Raw genomic sequence first — 14,183 nt, 5'->3', positions numbered from 1 at the left:
TGGTTCAATTATACGTATTCTTCAGATCTTTTGGGTTCAAATAGTGGCTGTTTGTTTGTTTTGTTTATTTGAGTTTATCAAGGTCTGTCCGCGCCCATGGCTGCATTATGGCTTGAACCCGCCGTGACGCCATCACGACTTAAATTGTGTTTAAATGCCATAAGTGACATGAGATAGAAGTGACAGCAGTCAAATCCAGACATTCGAAGACTTGAAACAAAGTGAGATACAAGAGATCAGGGTGCGATACCTTAGCTCTTTGCGAAGAGACCTCATGGTTCTTTAACGTGCTCGGTGTAAAGCACCGATACACGGGATACACATTTCCTGGGTTGAACCAGTACTGAGTACACCACTTTTCCAAGCACTACCCTTTAAATGCCGAGCGCCCGGCAAGGGATCTACTTGTACCAACTTTTAACGTCTTTCGGTATGACGCGGCCCGGGTTCGAACCCACGAGCCCCGCTCCGTAGGCGGACGCCTTAACACTGGGCCTTTGAGACGGTATGTTCAAATAGTCAGTGCTCCAGCTAGGCCAAGATAGCAGGAAAGGGCACCTCACTTCTCTTTTCCGGTAGACTGCTATCATTTCACTACTGATCCCTGATGTGCCCTTTTGTTTGACAGAGACAACTTTTCAGAAATAAGTATAAAAAATAACAAATTATACATCATTTGGACACTAAAGTAGAGATAACAACTAAGGTGTTCATAACAAACTATAAGTATTGAGAACGGTTACAACACGTACATAATAAGAATTGAACATTGGCCCTTCCAAGTGCCCCATTAAGGATCATTGAATGTGCATCAGACGTGCCCTTTCTGACCTAGCAGCCTGTTTTGTTTACGTATCGTAAACCTCTCGTGTTGGATATCTCTGGTTTATCAGCAAATCATTGATTAAAGTAAATCAAACAAGTTCGTCGCTTAAGTAGACAAAGGAAGATATATGTATGAGTTACAATAAGTAAATTACAATCTAAGAGTGTTGATAATAAATCAGTTTTAAAAACAGTGTAGATATAGATATTAAATTCAAATCTGTTCAGCTGCCTTGATAGTCATTACAATAATGAAACCAATGTCTTGTTATACCGATCAGGCGCGTCTTAGCAGTAGCCGCAGGTGCCGCTGCCGCGTCCCCAATATTTGAAAAGAAGCGGCTCCGCGCTAAAACCTTTGGGGTGTTTAAAAAGTGCTATACCATGATATGCAATTCATATTGAACTTTATTCATTACAATTACACTCTTATTTAAAATCAATACATACATATCTGAAACAAATATAAATTTTGTGTAAAACACCCCCAACTACCTACTAAGTATTGCATTTATGAAAAATATCAATTACTATAAACAATATTATAACCGTGTATTTAAAGCTTAAAATGCAAACATATTAAATGATTGGTGAATGCTAAAAGATTAACTGCGATCTACTATGGTCTGATAAGGTAGCAATATTGTGTTTTCTGCTCATTTCTTTTAAATTAAACTCGGTATCCTTCATAAGAATCAATGTTTTCGACATTTGTTCATCCTCTTTGGTATATTAAAACTATTGTATTAAATGTGTTAAATCTTATTTGGGAGTAATTGTGCATCTTTAAATGTTTATTATGTGCTATCCGTATTGAGCTTTTTTAAAACAGTACATATTTAATAATTTAATGCATAAATGATGACGTTTTTTATTAATGTGATTAAATGAGGTGTCCTTTAATGAGATTGAAATCGCTTTAAACCTCTTTTAAAATAATGCTGCAAATTGAGTGTTAGAGAGGCGGCTTTTAAAAACAAATCGCGGCACGATGGAATACCAAATCCACACCCACCAAATCCGCGGCCCCAACGTTCCGTGCCTTCCGACTAACCTGAAATAATCAAGTTGAAATGCTGTAGATTTGTTATTCAATATATTTTCTATTATACTTCACCGAAACAACTTTGTATTCTTGAACATGCCAATCTTCCTTGTAGTTCCTTACTGAACTTTTTTCTCATCATGTTCTTTTCCTCGGCTTAGCAATATTAGCCACATTGTTTTATTGGCAAGATAGTCTGAAAGATGGATCAATATATCGATACATTAGCGCGGCAGTAAAGGCGGGCCCAGGATTTGTCTGTAGAGGTGGCAAAATTTGGGACGAGCGCCAAATACCCGAGAATGGAAACGAAAATAAAGAATAGACTCCTTCCCTATTATGGAAGAAAGGAAGTCCCTTACTAATAGAAATTTCACTAAATAAATTCGGCTAAATTTGTTTTACAATTGCGATATCGAGAGTTTTCTTAGTGCATATCTAATTCCATATTTGATAAATGTTTATTTGATAAAAACAGATCAGGTCGGTTCTCAACCATTCAGTAATCTTCATCATGACATGGGATTTCTGAAACCAGTTTGAACCTTGTTTTCCGATATAGATAAATCGTTGATGATAAAACACAATTGCATGACGCACACTGCGATAAGCCATATCATCGCCTGGCCGTCTGAAACATTCCCCTAGTTTGAAGTGAATATGGAATGTGTTACTTTTGTCCATATATAAATTAGTTAAGCTTTAATTTAATCTTGATTTTATATACATTTTTGCATAATCAATATATTTATGAATATGTGTTTATAGGAGACGAACACATTAAACTGAATATTAATAACGCTCGGGTCTGTTTTTTGGATAGATGTGGTGTGATCTTATTTCGGAAAATAATATTGTTGTTTTTTTAAAAAAAACCTAGTTTGTCGACGTTTTTCTAGTACGTGTGGAACCGATTCAGCACGTGCGCGTGACGTACGTTCCTACCAGTTGACTACTTTTAAAGCGGACGCGGAAAACATCTAGATATCTGACGGAAGCATCAAAGCTACATGACTGAAGCCTAGCGCAGCGGTTTAAAATGGTGAGCGTTCGTTTTAATTAAGCTTGTACTTAAGTTCTTAATGCGATTAGGGACTTACACAGCACAGTAGTTTGATTGAAAGGAATTCCTGCTTTAGTGTCATATGACGTGTAAAAAATAGTGACTTTTAACCGAAAACATTTTTATCAGATTTATCAAATGGGTCATTTCTTTTTACGGTCTTGCATAGAAAACTATGAATTACTGCAGTAACAATGTCAGAAAATCTCAGAATGCCTTAGTAAACTTACTTAAATCTCAACAAGCGATATGGTTCACTGACCAATACAACTACAATCATTCGAAGGGATTGTACTCCCGGTCAGAGAGACAGACGGACAAAGCGACAACTATCTTCTTTTAAATCGAAGAGCATAACAACCGAACGTTCGGTAGGGAATATTGGTCTTATCATTGAACAAATCACCGTGAACAGACTGTTTTCGCGTAATGTGGCTCATGTTTAGAAAATAATTCACGATTCGTTTGTTTAAAACGCCCTGATACTGTTTTTAGAAAATTGGAATCGATAAATTCAATGAAGTTATATAAGAAGCGCCTTCTATCTATGACGACATCGAGCCGTCGCGATGCGTTTAGTCAATCGTGCTGGATATGGCGCTTGAAATAAACAAGAAAGATTAGATTATGTCAAAATTGGTACGTATTGCTTTTATTCTAAATGTGTGATTACAAGAACAATGTTTTAAATAGCAAATTAAAGTTAATGTAATCTTCTAAGCCTTTTAAAAGAAAAACGATACAAATACAAACTTTGGATTCAATAATTAATTTGTATCGTTGACAATGTGAATATATAAGATAAATAGTTTCCATTAAATGCACTCGTTCGTGTACAAAGGGTTAGACATCGAATAAAATGATATCGTGTGAAACTTAAACGAAACGTTTGTATCAATAAATACACATTTTCACAAGTTCTAAAAGAGCTCTATTGTTAACATATATTGAACAGTGTAATATAGAATGCACTGTATTGTCGAAAGGCGTTCGTAACACTATTGAAAATTGAAATATTTAATGTTAAAATTACCAAAATCCGTTTAAATGATTGTCTGACAAATGCTTTTCTGTGTTTATAAATAAAAGAAGGTAAATTCAATACGCTTTATATAAAGGTTTGAAACAATGACAGCAATACAAAATGATTAATTGCGTAGGTCACTAGGTCAAATCTAGGAGAAAAAATAATCCCTTATATAAATTCAATAGTTTTAATCATTTGTTATGAAACTTGGTCAGAATATTTGTCTGCATTTGTCTTGAATAATTACGAATATGGGTCACATCCGGTCATAAATTATGTCCCTAGATTTTATCTTAACAAAACACCGTCATAAATCAGTAGTTTTTATCGAATCGTTATACAACTTTTTAAACATCTGTACTGCTCTGGACGTTTAATAGAGAGACTTGTTATCTGCAGCATTTCTAACAAGCTGTACTTATTTTTTTATGAATATGCGAGCACATCATCAAATATTTCACGATTAAAAGTTGACAACAATGCCGATAACAATGTTGTTACGTTTAACAAAGAGCTGAACAATCGGCCCAAATTATTTGTTGCTCAACCTTATAAACATCAAGTATCGCAAATTTACCGTTTGATTCCGGTTGCTTATATATATTTATCAATGAAATAAAATTGATACTTCACTGTTACTAACAGCAGAAATATCAATTTATTATTCTGTTTTGAAATTTCTTACTTCTAAATCAAACACAGGGCTGTTACACGTCATTTGACATTACGTGCGCATAAAGTATGTCGCGTATTATTTTAAAATAAAATTAAATTTCTTTTAATAACAGCAACAGGCTTGGTTTAACAGAAAGAAAAAAATGTTTGTTTCATGTAAGATCGCCATATTCTACCCCGTGAACTCCAAAAGTGAATATTTAACTTGTGACAACACCACTTAAAAATATAGCTTTTGACTCTCATTCGGTGAAATATACTTCGTTCGCACACTGAAACAAACAATAATGTTTTGTATATTTTATTCTTGTTAGTGGTTAACGACACTTTAAAATTAATGATCTGATTTAAGTCTCAGGTCAATTGATATGTTTTCAAAGGAAATCTAGATAGCCATGCATGATAAAGTGATAATGATTTAGCTTATCAAGCGAATGTATTGCTTATGTTTATGACATATATAGACCCTAAGAACATGCTGCGTAATACATGTTATTTGAAACTATGAATCTGTCTAATTAAACAAAAGAGTAATCGCTTTTTTAAATATTGCTCTTTAACAGACACACAGCGCATAATGAAAAGACAAACTGCAGAAAATAAAACGACATCTGAAAGTAAAAGTTCTTCAAATAATGACAAAACAAAACCTAAACATTATACTTCCGAAGCCGAGATTTTAAAAGACAATGAAAATAGCACAGAAAACGAAAATCTATCATCCAGTTTTTTCTTTGATAGAAGAAAAGAAAGAAATGTAAGTATACCTTATACTGCAAACGATTCAGTACCAACATCGAATGAATCAGTGAGCCAAAATGAGAACGGAAGACATTTTAAAAGAATGCCAGAAAAACAACCTTTTCGTGGCGCCAACAAAGTAAGAGATTCAAAAACTAGCAAATATCCAGCAAACGCGAAAGATAATTATCGATCGAGAAATCCACCGGATTCTTCCGATTTTCGGACTGAACAAATATATAAGAATTCGCAAAACCTGGACATAGGGGAAAAAAGAAAGACACGAGTAAAGCCTCCTAAAGAAGCGGATACAGTTCGGAAAACCCCAGATACACCAAAGAAGTCTGCAAAAATACGCTCTGAAAAAGCGCCTTTGGACACGTGTAGGGAAAGACAACACCAACCACCGTCTGATAAAACTAAACTTGTTTATGTCCATGGATGCAGACCAAAGACCTTTTACAATCAAAACCCTAAAAAGCAATGGGAGGACAAGGCAGCCCAAAACGTCGACAATGGAAATGGAGTCACATCAGTGATTCAACAGCTGCCCATACAGTCAGACATAGAAGAGAAAAGAAAACCCCACGCATGTGCACCAAAAGCACACACAATTCAAAGCAACACACGCCCCATAACGGTGCAATCAGACACGTATAGTAAAATACATCTCTTACAACCGTCAGATAAAACCGATTCTCGTTATGTCAATGAATGCAGACCAAAGACCACTTACAATCAAAATAGTAAAGGTCATTGGACGGACAAAGCTGCCAAACACATACCCAAAACGGTGCAATCAGACACGTATAGTAAAAGACATCTCTTACAACCGTCAGATAAAACCGATTCTCGTTATGTCAATGAATGCAGACCAAAGACCACTTATAACTTTGGTAAGCATGGTAAACAATCAGAAAAAGACCCTTTTAACCATCAAGATAAGGAAAGAGACAGCAATCCAAAAACAGCAAGGAGTATGAATTCTAAAGATTTAAGTATGCAAACGCTAAAGCGACTTCTTAAAGAACATCCACCACAGGTTAGCTTTAAATTAACCTCTTCCGAAGATAATCTCGTCGATGCAATTCAAAAAACTGCAGAGCAAACAGAATATCTTGAAGTGTTCTTAGAAGTAATTGCACATGCTTTCACAAGTCAGTCCAGCACACTAACAATGTTGTTTGAGGTACTTATGAAGGAACATTTCTTTACAACTCTACTGGACTACCTTCTAGATACACTTTCACACTTTCAAGATGAATCGGATTCAGTAAAACATGCGGTAAAACTTACAAGAGCTGCAATCAACACTTTCACGATCATCTGGGAGCAAACCGCCAGAAGCCTACTCTCATATCGCCAATTTTCCCGAGTGTTCACAGTAACTAAACAGATAATAGAAACACCTCAGCTATCGATGGAAATCCCAAAAAGGGTAAAAGATGATTGTGCAGAATATTCAGAACTAAAAAGGCAATTCGAAAGAGCTAACAAATGTAAGAACACAGCGCAATCGAATCGGCCAGCCGACGATTTCAGAATGATACCCGTTTTGCCAACGAACGATGAAATCAAGGGTTACGTTCTACCCTTTTTACGTAAGAATGTGACAGAAGGGGACTATATGGACTTAGACCATTACCTCGATGTTCAGTTTCGGCTTTTGCGCGAGGATTATGTTGGACCACTTCGGGAAGGTATTATTCAATATACTACGCAACTCCAAGATAAATCGTACGCTGAAAAAGGCAAACGGAATTCTGATTTGAAAATGTACGAACGCATACGAGTCCTCTCGCCTCACATTTCAGAACAAGGATTGTGTTACAACATGAACCTAGCGATGACAGATCGTTTACAAAATGTAAACTGGAAATTAGGAAAGCGATTAAAGTTTGGTTCTCTTGTTTGCTTGTCAGAAGATGATTTTGACACAATGTATTTAGCAACCATTATTGACAGCGACAAAATCGATGAAGGGCAGTTTGTTGTTCGGTTTGAAGATGACATCAAAACTGTCGACTTAATTCATAGGAACTTTAAAATGGCTGAAACGCCCGCCTACTTTGAATCGTACAAGCACGTCCTAGCTGGAATACAGACATTTCGAGATGGAGACCTTCCATTTGAAAGACATATTGTGTTTTGCGAGCAAAAAGTCAAACCACCGATTTACGTAAGTGATGAAACTACTTATGACTTTGGACCAATTGTAAGTAAAGAAACTAAAACTGATTCTCGTTCGAGGAATCGGAAAACAACAATTGAAAAGCCTGAACTGAGGGTGCCAATTTTGGACAAACAAAAATGGCCGTCTAGGCTATGTTTCGGTTTAGACGAGTCACAGATGAGAGCGCTTCAGAATGCGCTCACACGAGAATTTGCACTTATTCAAGGTCCTCCAGGAACAGGTAAAACATATATTGGCCTCAAAATAGCGAAGATACTTCTGCATAATAAGGCAAAGTGGGCTAGCTCCAATACAAATGCATCAACCACTTGCAGCCCAATGGTCATTGTATGTTACACAAATCACGCACTTGATCAATTTCTTGAGGGAATAAAACTGTTTTACAGGCACAACATCTTGCGAGTAGGAGGTCGTTCGTCTAGTGAACTGCTGAAAGAAGACACATTGAAAACACGAAAGAGAAATAAATGGTCAAATAATTCGCTTGTTGGCAAAATGCAAGACCTTCAAACTGACGCTAAATCTGCCATTAAAGATATTCAGTCAACAATACTTGAATTGACATTGTCAATTGATGTTTATTTGCGGAACATTATTCATGAAAATTCCCTACGCTCTGCAATAGCAGAGCCTCATTTCAGACAACTAAAGCAGTTCGATAACGGACGTTATCCGGCTATAGTTAGTTGGCTTGGCATAGAGACTTTGGAAACTCGATGTCGACAAACGGCAGCTGGTGCCGCACCTAAAGATGACGAAGTGACAGTCGATCTTGTGGATATTTCAAATGAAGGTATACAACGAAATCCGGCGTTGATGTTGAATGATATTCTCACAGACGATCCAATCACAATGCAGAAACGTGATGAGGTAATGCAGAAATTACAAAAAGAAAATGTTGCATACAGGGTAAGTAACAAGAAGGAGCAAGAGTTACATCAAGAATATACCACTTTGAGTAAAAAAATCGAAAGATTACAGAATGATCTTAAAGACAAAAAACGCATGCGGTTTCAAAATGAAGTTGAGGAAATTATTATGGATCTAAAGGACACACTCAAGCGGCTGCGACAGAAGGAGAAGATAATTGGACGAGAAATTAAGGTTGAAAAACGATTTCTATCAGAATTGAGGAAAGTTGTTCACAACCATATCCAGTCAGATGAAAAGATGAGACAAGATGAAGCTGCTTTCATACACGATATAAGTAAACTGAATTTAAACGACAAATGGAGTCTATATCGATTTTGGATACAATGTGCGATCGATCAAAATCTTGAACGCATTGATGGAAAGCGTGATGAATTCAATGCTGCCGCAGAGAGGCTTCGTGAAGCCACAATGTTGGTCGACATGGAGATAATGCGCAGTTCATCGGTTGTTGGTATGACAACAACGTGTGCAGCAAGGTATCTACCAGCATTGCGTGACATCAAACCAAAAATAGTCATTGTAGAAGAGGCAGCAGAGGTTCTGGAAGCACACATCATCACAACCTTAAGCAAAGGATGTGAACATTTAATACTCATTGGCGATCACAAACAACTGCGTCCAAACCCTACAGTGTACAAGTTGGCTGTAAAATACAATCTCGACGTATCTCTTTTCGAACGAATGATAAAAAATGGAGTTCAGTACGATTGCCTAGAACTGCAGCATAGAATGAGGCCAGACATTGCTGACATAGTTCGTCACATATACCCACAACTCCGCGATCATGCAAATGTGCAACGATACGAAGATGTGAAAGGTGTGGCAAAGAACATGCAATTCATCAACCACGGTCACCTTGAAGCGTTTGGAGATGAACTCAAATCTTACTCGAACGCCTTTGAGGCAGAATTTGCAACAAAATTGTGCAAACATTTTCTGCTTCAGGGGTACAGTCCGTTTCAGCTTACAGTTCTAACGACGTATAATGGCCAGCTTTTAGCTTTGCAAAAGCTTATGCCAAAAGACGTGTTTGAAGGGGTCAGGCTAACAGTAGTTGATAACTACCAAGGCGAGGAAAACGATATTATTATTCTTTCGCTTGTGAGAAGTAGTTCTGAAAACCGGATTGGATTTTTGAAAACGGAGAACCGAATATGTGTAGCACTTTCTCGAGCAAAAATTGGACTTTTTGTCATCGGAAATTTTGATTTACTTTCAAAATGTTCAAGGTTATGGCACAATATTTACACGGAAGTACAAAACAAAGGCGCTCTTGCCGATGGCATTCTGTTAAAGAGGGAAAACCACCCAGAAGAGCATGCAGTCCTGGCGAAAGACTCGAAATACTTTCTACAAGCCCCATTAGGGTGTTGCAATCGTGATTGTAATACAAGACTGGACTGTGGTCATCAATGTGCACAGAAGTGTCATGTTATTGATCCCAATCACGAACAATATAGATGCATGAAGATGTGCACTTTAGCATGTGAACAAAACCATCCGTGTAAGGCAAGATGCTATGAGAAATGCCCCAACTGCATGGTTCGAATTGAAAAGGTCATACCATTGTGCAATCATACACAAAAGGTACCATGTAGCCTTGACCCAGCGAAATTCTCGTGTGGTTACAAACCTTGCCCGGCAAAACTACGGTGTGGTCATCTCTGTCCAAATAAGTGTGGGGAAATTCACGAAGCAAAGTGTGTGGTAATAGTTAGAAAGTCATTTGAGTGTGGTCATTCGACAGAAGTGAAATGTTGCGATTATTCAACAGCTAAATGTCCATTTCCATGCCAGGCATTGCTCAAATGTGAGCATCGATGTAGTGGTACATGCGGCTCATGTCTGAGAGGAAGATTCCACAATCAGTGTAGTGTTGACTGCAAACGAATCCTCGTGTGTGGACACCAGTGCAAATCAGCTTGTGATGATTGTCCTCCATGCTCACGAAGGTGTGAAAACCGTTGTCCGCATAGCTATTGTGACAATCTTTGCGGCTTTCCATGTAAGCCTTGCATAGAACCATGTCTTTGGAAATGTAAACATTACAAATGCACGAACCTTTGCAGCGAACCATGCAACAGACCTCCGTGCAATGAACCTTGTCAGAAGCTACTGAAATGCAAACACCCGTGTATAGGTTTGTGTGGAGAGCCGTGTCCAAAACAGTGTAGAATATGCGACGAGCAGGAAGTAACTGAAATTCTGTTCGGAAGCGAAGATGAGCCCGATTCCCGATTCGTGTGCTTGAATGATTGCGGCCATATTATTGAACACAAAGCACTTGACAAGTATATGATGATGACAAATGATTCTAATATCATCAACTTTAAGGGATGCCCAAAATGCAAAACGCCCATTCGGAAGTGTGTCAGGTACGGAAGCGACATAAATGAATGCATCCGAAACATAGAATTGGTGAAACAACAGTATATAGGTGATAAAAAAAGAAAGAAAACATTGTCAACAGAACTGTTTCACAATTTAATGAAAGAGTATAAGACAAAGGATACGGCGGTGTACAAGAATGGAAAGCCATGCTTTCCTCCAACAACTAGGGGACGTGCCATGGAAACCTTAAACGATTGTTTGCTAGAACTTGAAATCGGTAGAAATATTGAGGCATGTGTACAACAACTGGAAACGTTAACAGAGCAATATAAACTCGCGGCATCAGTATTCAAGCAAGCTCAAAAATTTAAAAAGTTGAAATTGTCTGCAAATCAGGATGTAGAGATGAAGAAAGGTGTTAAAGTTTTGACTGACTTTCTGAATGAGACGCTCGAAAAGGTCATGATACCTAGATTGTTTCTCAGTGAACAGGAAAAAGAAGATTTTGAAAGAGAGCTTTATCGCTGTTCTTGGTATTGCAAAATACTTACAGTAGAACAGAAGCTAACAGCTAAACAAAGGGTTGAAGGAGAAAAGTACATCTTTGAGATGAAAGGTATCCTTAATAGCGAACAAATTCGCAGTGATTCGATGAGAGAAAAAATGGAGGAGACCAGTAAGCTTCTGAACGACGTGCTGAAGGTCGATGGTTTGGACATTACTGAAGAAGAAAGAATATCCATAGTGTCTGCCGTGGGTCTGTCCAAAGGTCATTGGTTCAAGTGTCCAAACGGTAGGGAATTCTAAATGAGTTTAGATAAACTGTAAATATGTAACCACTTACTGTCTAACAATTGGACTGCCGATAAGTATTTTCGTAATGATTTATCAACTTTGAAATACTATATAGCAAAATTATTGTCTTTGGGGTTTTCGATAATCGAATTTTGAACAATCGTCGCCTACAAAAGTAGTTAAATGGCCGAACGTTAAGAAATGCAATACACATATACACTATTGTGGTAATAATGCACATTATTACACGATGCCCTATATAATTGTTATTCACTATTTTCGACTGTTTTAAAAATAGTAATAAACATTACAACGTCAGAGGTACGTCATGGGTTTTACCCAGATTCTAAAAATAAATTGCATATCGTTTAAACTCGTGAATTTCTTGTATTGGTTTTGTAACTTTATTTGGTTCACGGAGAATACTAAAGAAATTTAAGCGCTCAATTGTCTATACGATCAAGATCATTACCAGACGTAAACAAATCATTATCATATTTGTTTGTTGTGAAATTTCAGTAAATTCGCTTTACAAAGGTATTTGGTTTTTTTCGCGTTTGAACAAATATATGATCAGGTTATAAAACAGTTGTTGCATGGGCATTTGTGTAATAGTCAAAACTGTTGTCCCGAGGTAGAGGGGATGGCATTCTGAGCTATCGGCCTCGGGACAACAGTTCAGAAGTCATCCCCTCCACCTCGGGACAACATTTTTGACTGTTACACAAATGCCCATGCAGCAGTTATATAATGTTGTTTTTAAACCAATAACATGTAGAACATAACTTTATGTTATCTTTAATTAAAGGCCACGTGTACTGTATTGGTGAGTGCGGTGGGGCGAATCAGAAGTCAAAATGTCCCGAATGCGGAGTTGAAATAGGCGGCGAGAGGAATCAACTGACGACCGGCAACACCATTGCACCCGAAATGGATGGAGCGCGTTTTGCTGCGTATTCTGACGAAGCTAACAACCTTGCCAATTTCAACTTTAATGACCTTTACTAAACGAAGTACGCGAGAGCAGAACATGCGTTTATAAGGTACATGAATAACCATATACTGTGCAAGTAAATAGTTCGTTCAATAATCAATGCATTGGATTAAACTTATATGTTAATGAATTCCTGCCTGAAAGAACCATTAGTTCATATATTATTTAATCTTATTACAAATCATGGCAAAACAGTCCGAATTGTAATTACCTTTTCAGATTGGTGAGAATTTAGGGTTCATGTTCCAGTCATCGTAGCTGTTCACAGTTGTTGACCAGACTGTCTCACAGTTTCAAATACGGATGTTGAGATTCAATGAACTCCACTAGACTTTTCCATATCCTCGTGTTTGTTGATGGAACAGTGTGGACAAGTGTTCTGTATTTTAAACCATTTGGCTGGATGAATATTCGTAGTCGTTTCATTTTGTATATATAATCGTTCGCTAAGATGATTTATCTTACTGTATGTTCAAAGCTATAATATTAAACAGAATTATTGTGGCTTTCTATGTGACCTTTGTGTCCCAAGTATTAAATTTTGTTAAACTTGAGCCTCTTAATGTCTGCTTGTGGTTTGACAATGTGCTTGTGCTTGTCCTTGTTGTTCCCAATGATTTATTATTATTATTATATTGTTTGTAAATTTGTTGATGAAACTTGAAGGTTGAACCTCTGCTAGTTATAAAAGATAATTAGTTTTATAATGGGTGTACTTCCAAATATAATCGAACAATATGGTCATATTTAATAATATTGAATGCTTATGAAAAGTAAATTGGTTTTGATTGTATGTTGAATAAAATTTTAGTTGTCACATAGTGGTTCTTTAATGTTTCAGTTTGTTATGATTACTTGCAATTTTGTCGAACGCGATATATCTGTTTTGTACATCTTGTTAAGAGTTGCACCATTTTTTAAAACAATTTGGTAGGTATGGATTTTAATAGTGTCATGTAAATGCGTGATGTTTGCCATTTTATCTTTTTGTCCGTTATATATTTTTTTTAATTTTAACAATTGTTTAGGTTTTGCTGTTGTTGTTGTTTTTTTGTGTGTTTTTGCATACGAATACGTTTGAATTTGTATTTATCTGAATGCTTACATAAGTGTTGTTAGCATGTGTTTATTTAGAATATTAGACTGTTGATGATTGCCTTGTCTTATATGGGGGTTGGGGACCTACCTATCATCTTTAGCTGCCATATTTTTTCATTATTGTGCGATGGGAGACTATAATAAATGTATAGAGGATAATTGTATACTTTAGAGTAAAATCATAACGTATTTCACCAAGTGAGCATGCAAAATCACGACTTGTGTTATATTCACTTTTTCACGGTGTTTTATATATAGAGATCTTATTCTGAAACATACATATGTTCATTTTTGTTATATGCCTCAATTTGTAATAAATAAATTGAATTACATTAGAGGAATGCACCAAAATGTATGTCCACGTAACGTCGTTTCGGAAATGACGTCCTTCATATTGTGTTACAGCCCTGTTTGATTTTGATAGCAAAACGAGCTTAAACTTCAAAAAGAGTATTAAATATA

The 14,183-nt window shown here is 36.8% G+C and overlaps 1 protein-coding gene across 1 annotated transcript; it reads left to right on the top strand.

Annotated features, from left to right (window-relative positions):
- Positions 1–5,991: 5,991 nt before the first annotated feature.
- On the top strand, positions 5,992–12,645 carry LOC128219352 (NFX1-type zinc finger-containing protein 1-like). Its single transcript, XM_052927159.1, has 2 exons — positions 5,992–11,627; positions 12,438–12,645. Exons 1-2 carry the CDS (start codon positions 6,356–6,358, stop codon positions 12,635–12,637), a joined length of 5,472 nt encoding a protein of 1,823 aa, XP_052783119.1. The 5' UTR covers positions 5,992–6,355; the 3' UTR covers positions 12,638–12,645.
- Positions 12,646–14,183: the final 1,538 nt, after the last annotated feature.

The sequence above is a fragment of the Mya arenaria genome, chromosome 15 (genome assembly GCF_026914265.1).
Source record: "Mya arenaria isolate MELC-2E11 chromosome 15, ASM2691426v1".
Classification (NCBI taxonomy): domain Eukaryota; kingdom Metazoa; phylum Mollusca; class Bivalvia; order Myida; family Myidae; genus Mya; species Mya arenaria.
Note: the sequence above shows the minus strand (reverse complement) of the source record. Positions and strands in the feature narration are given on the sequence as shown.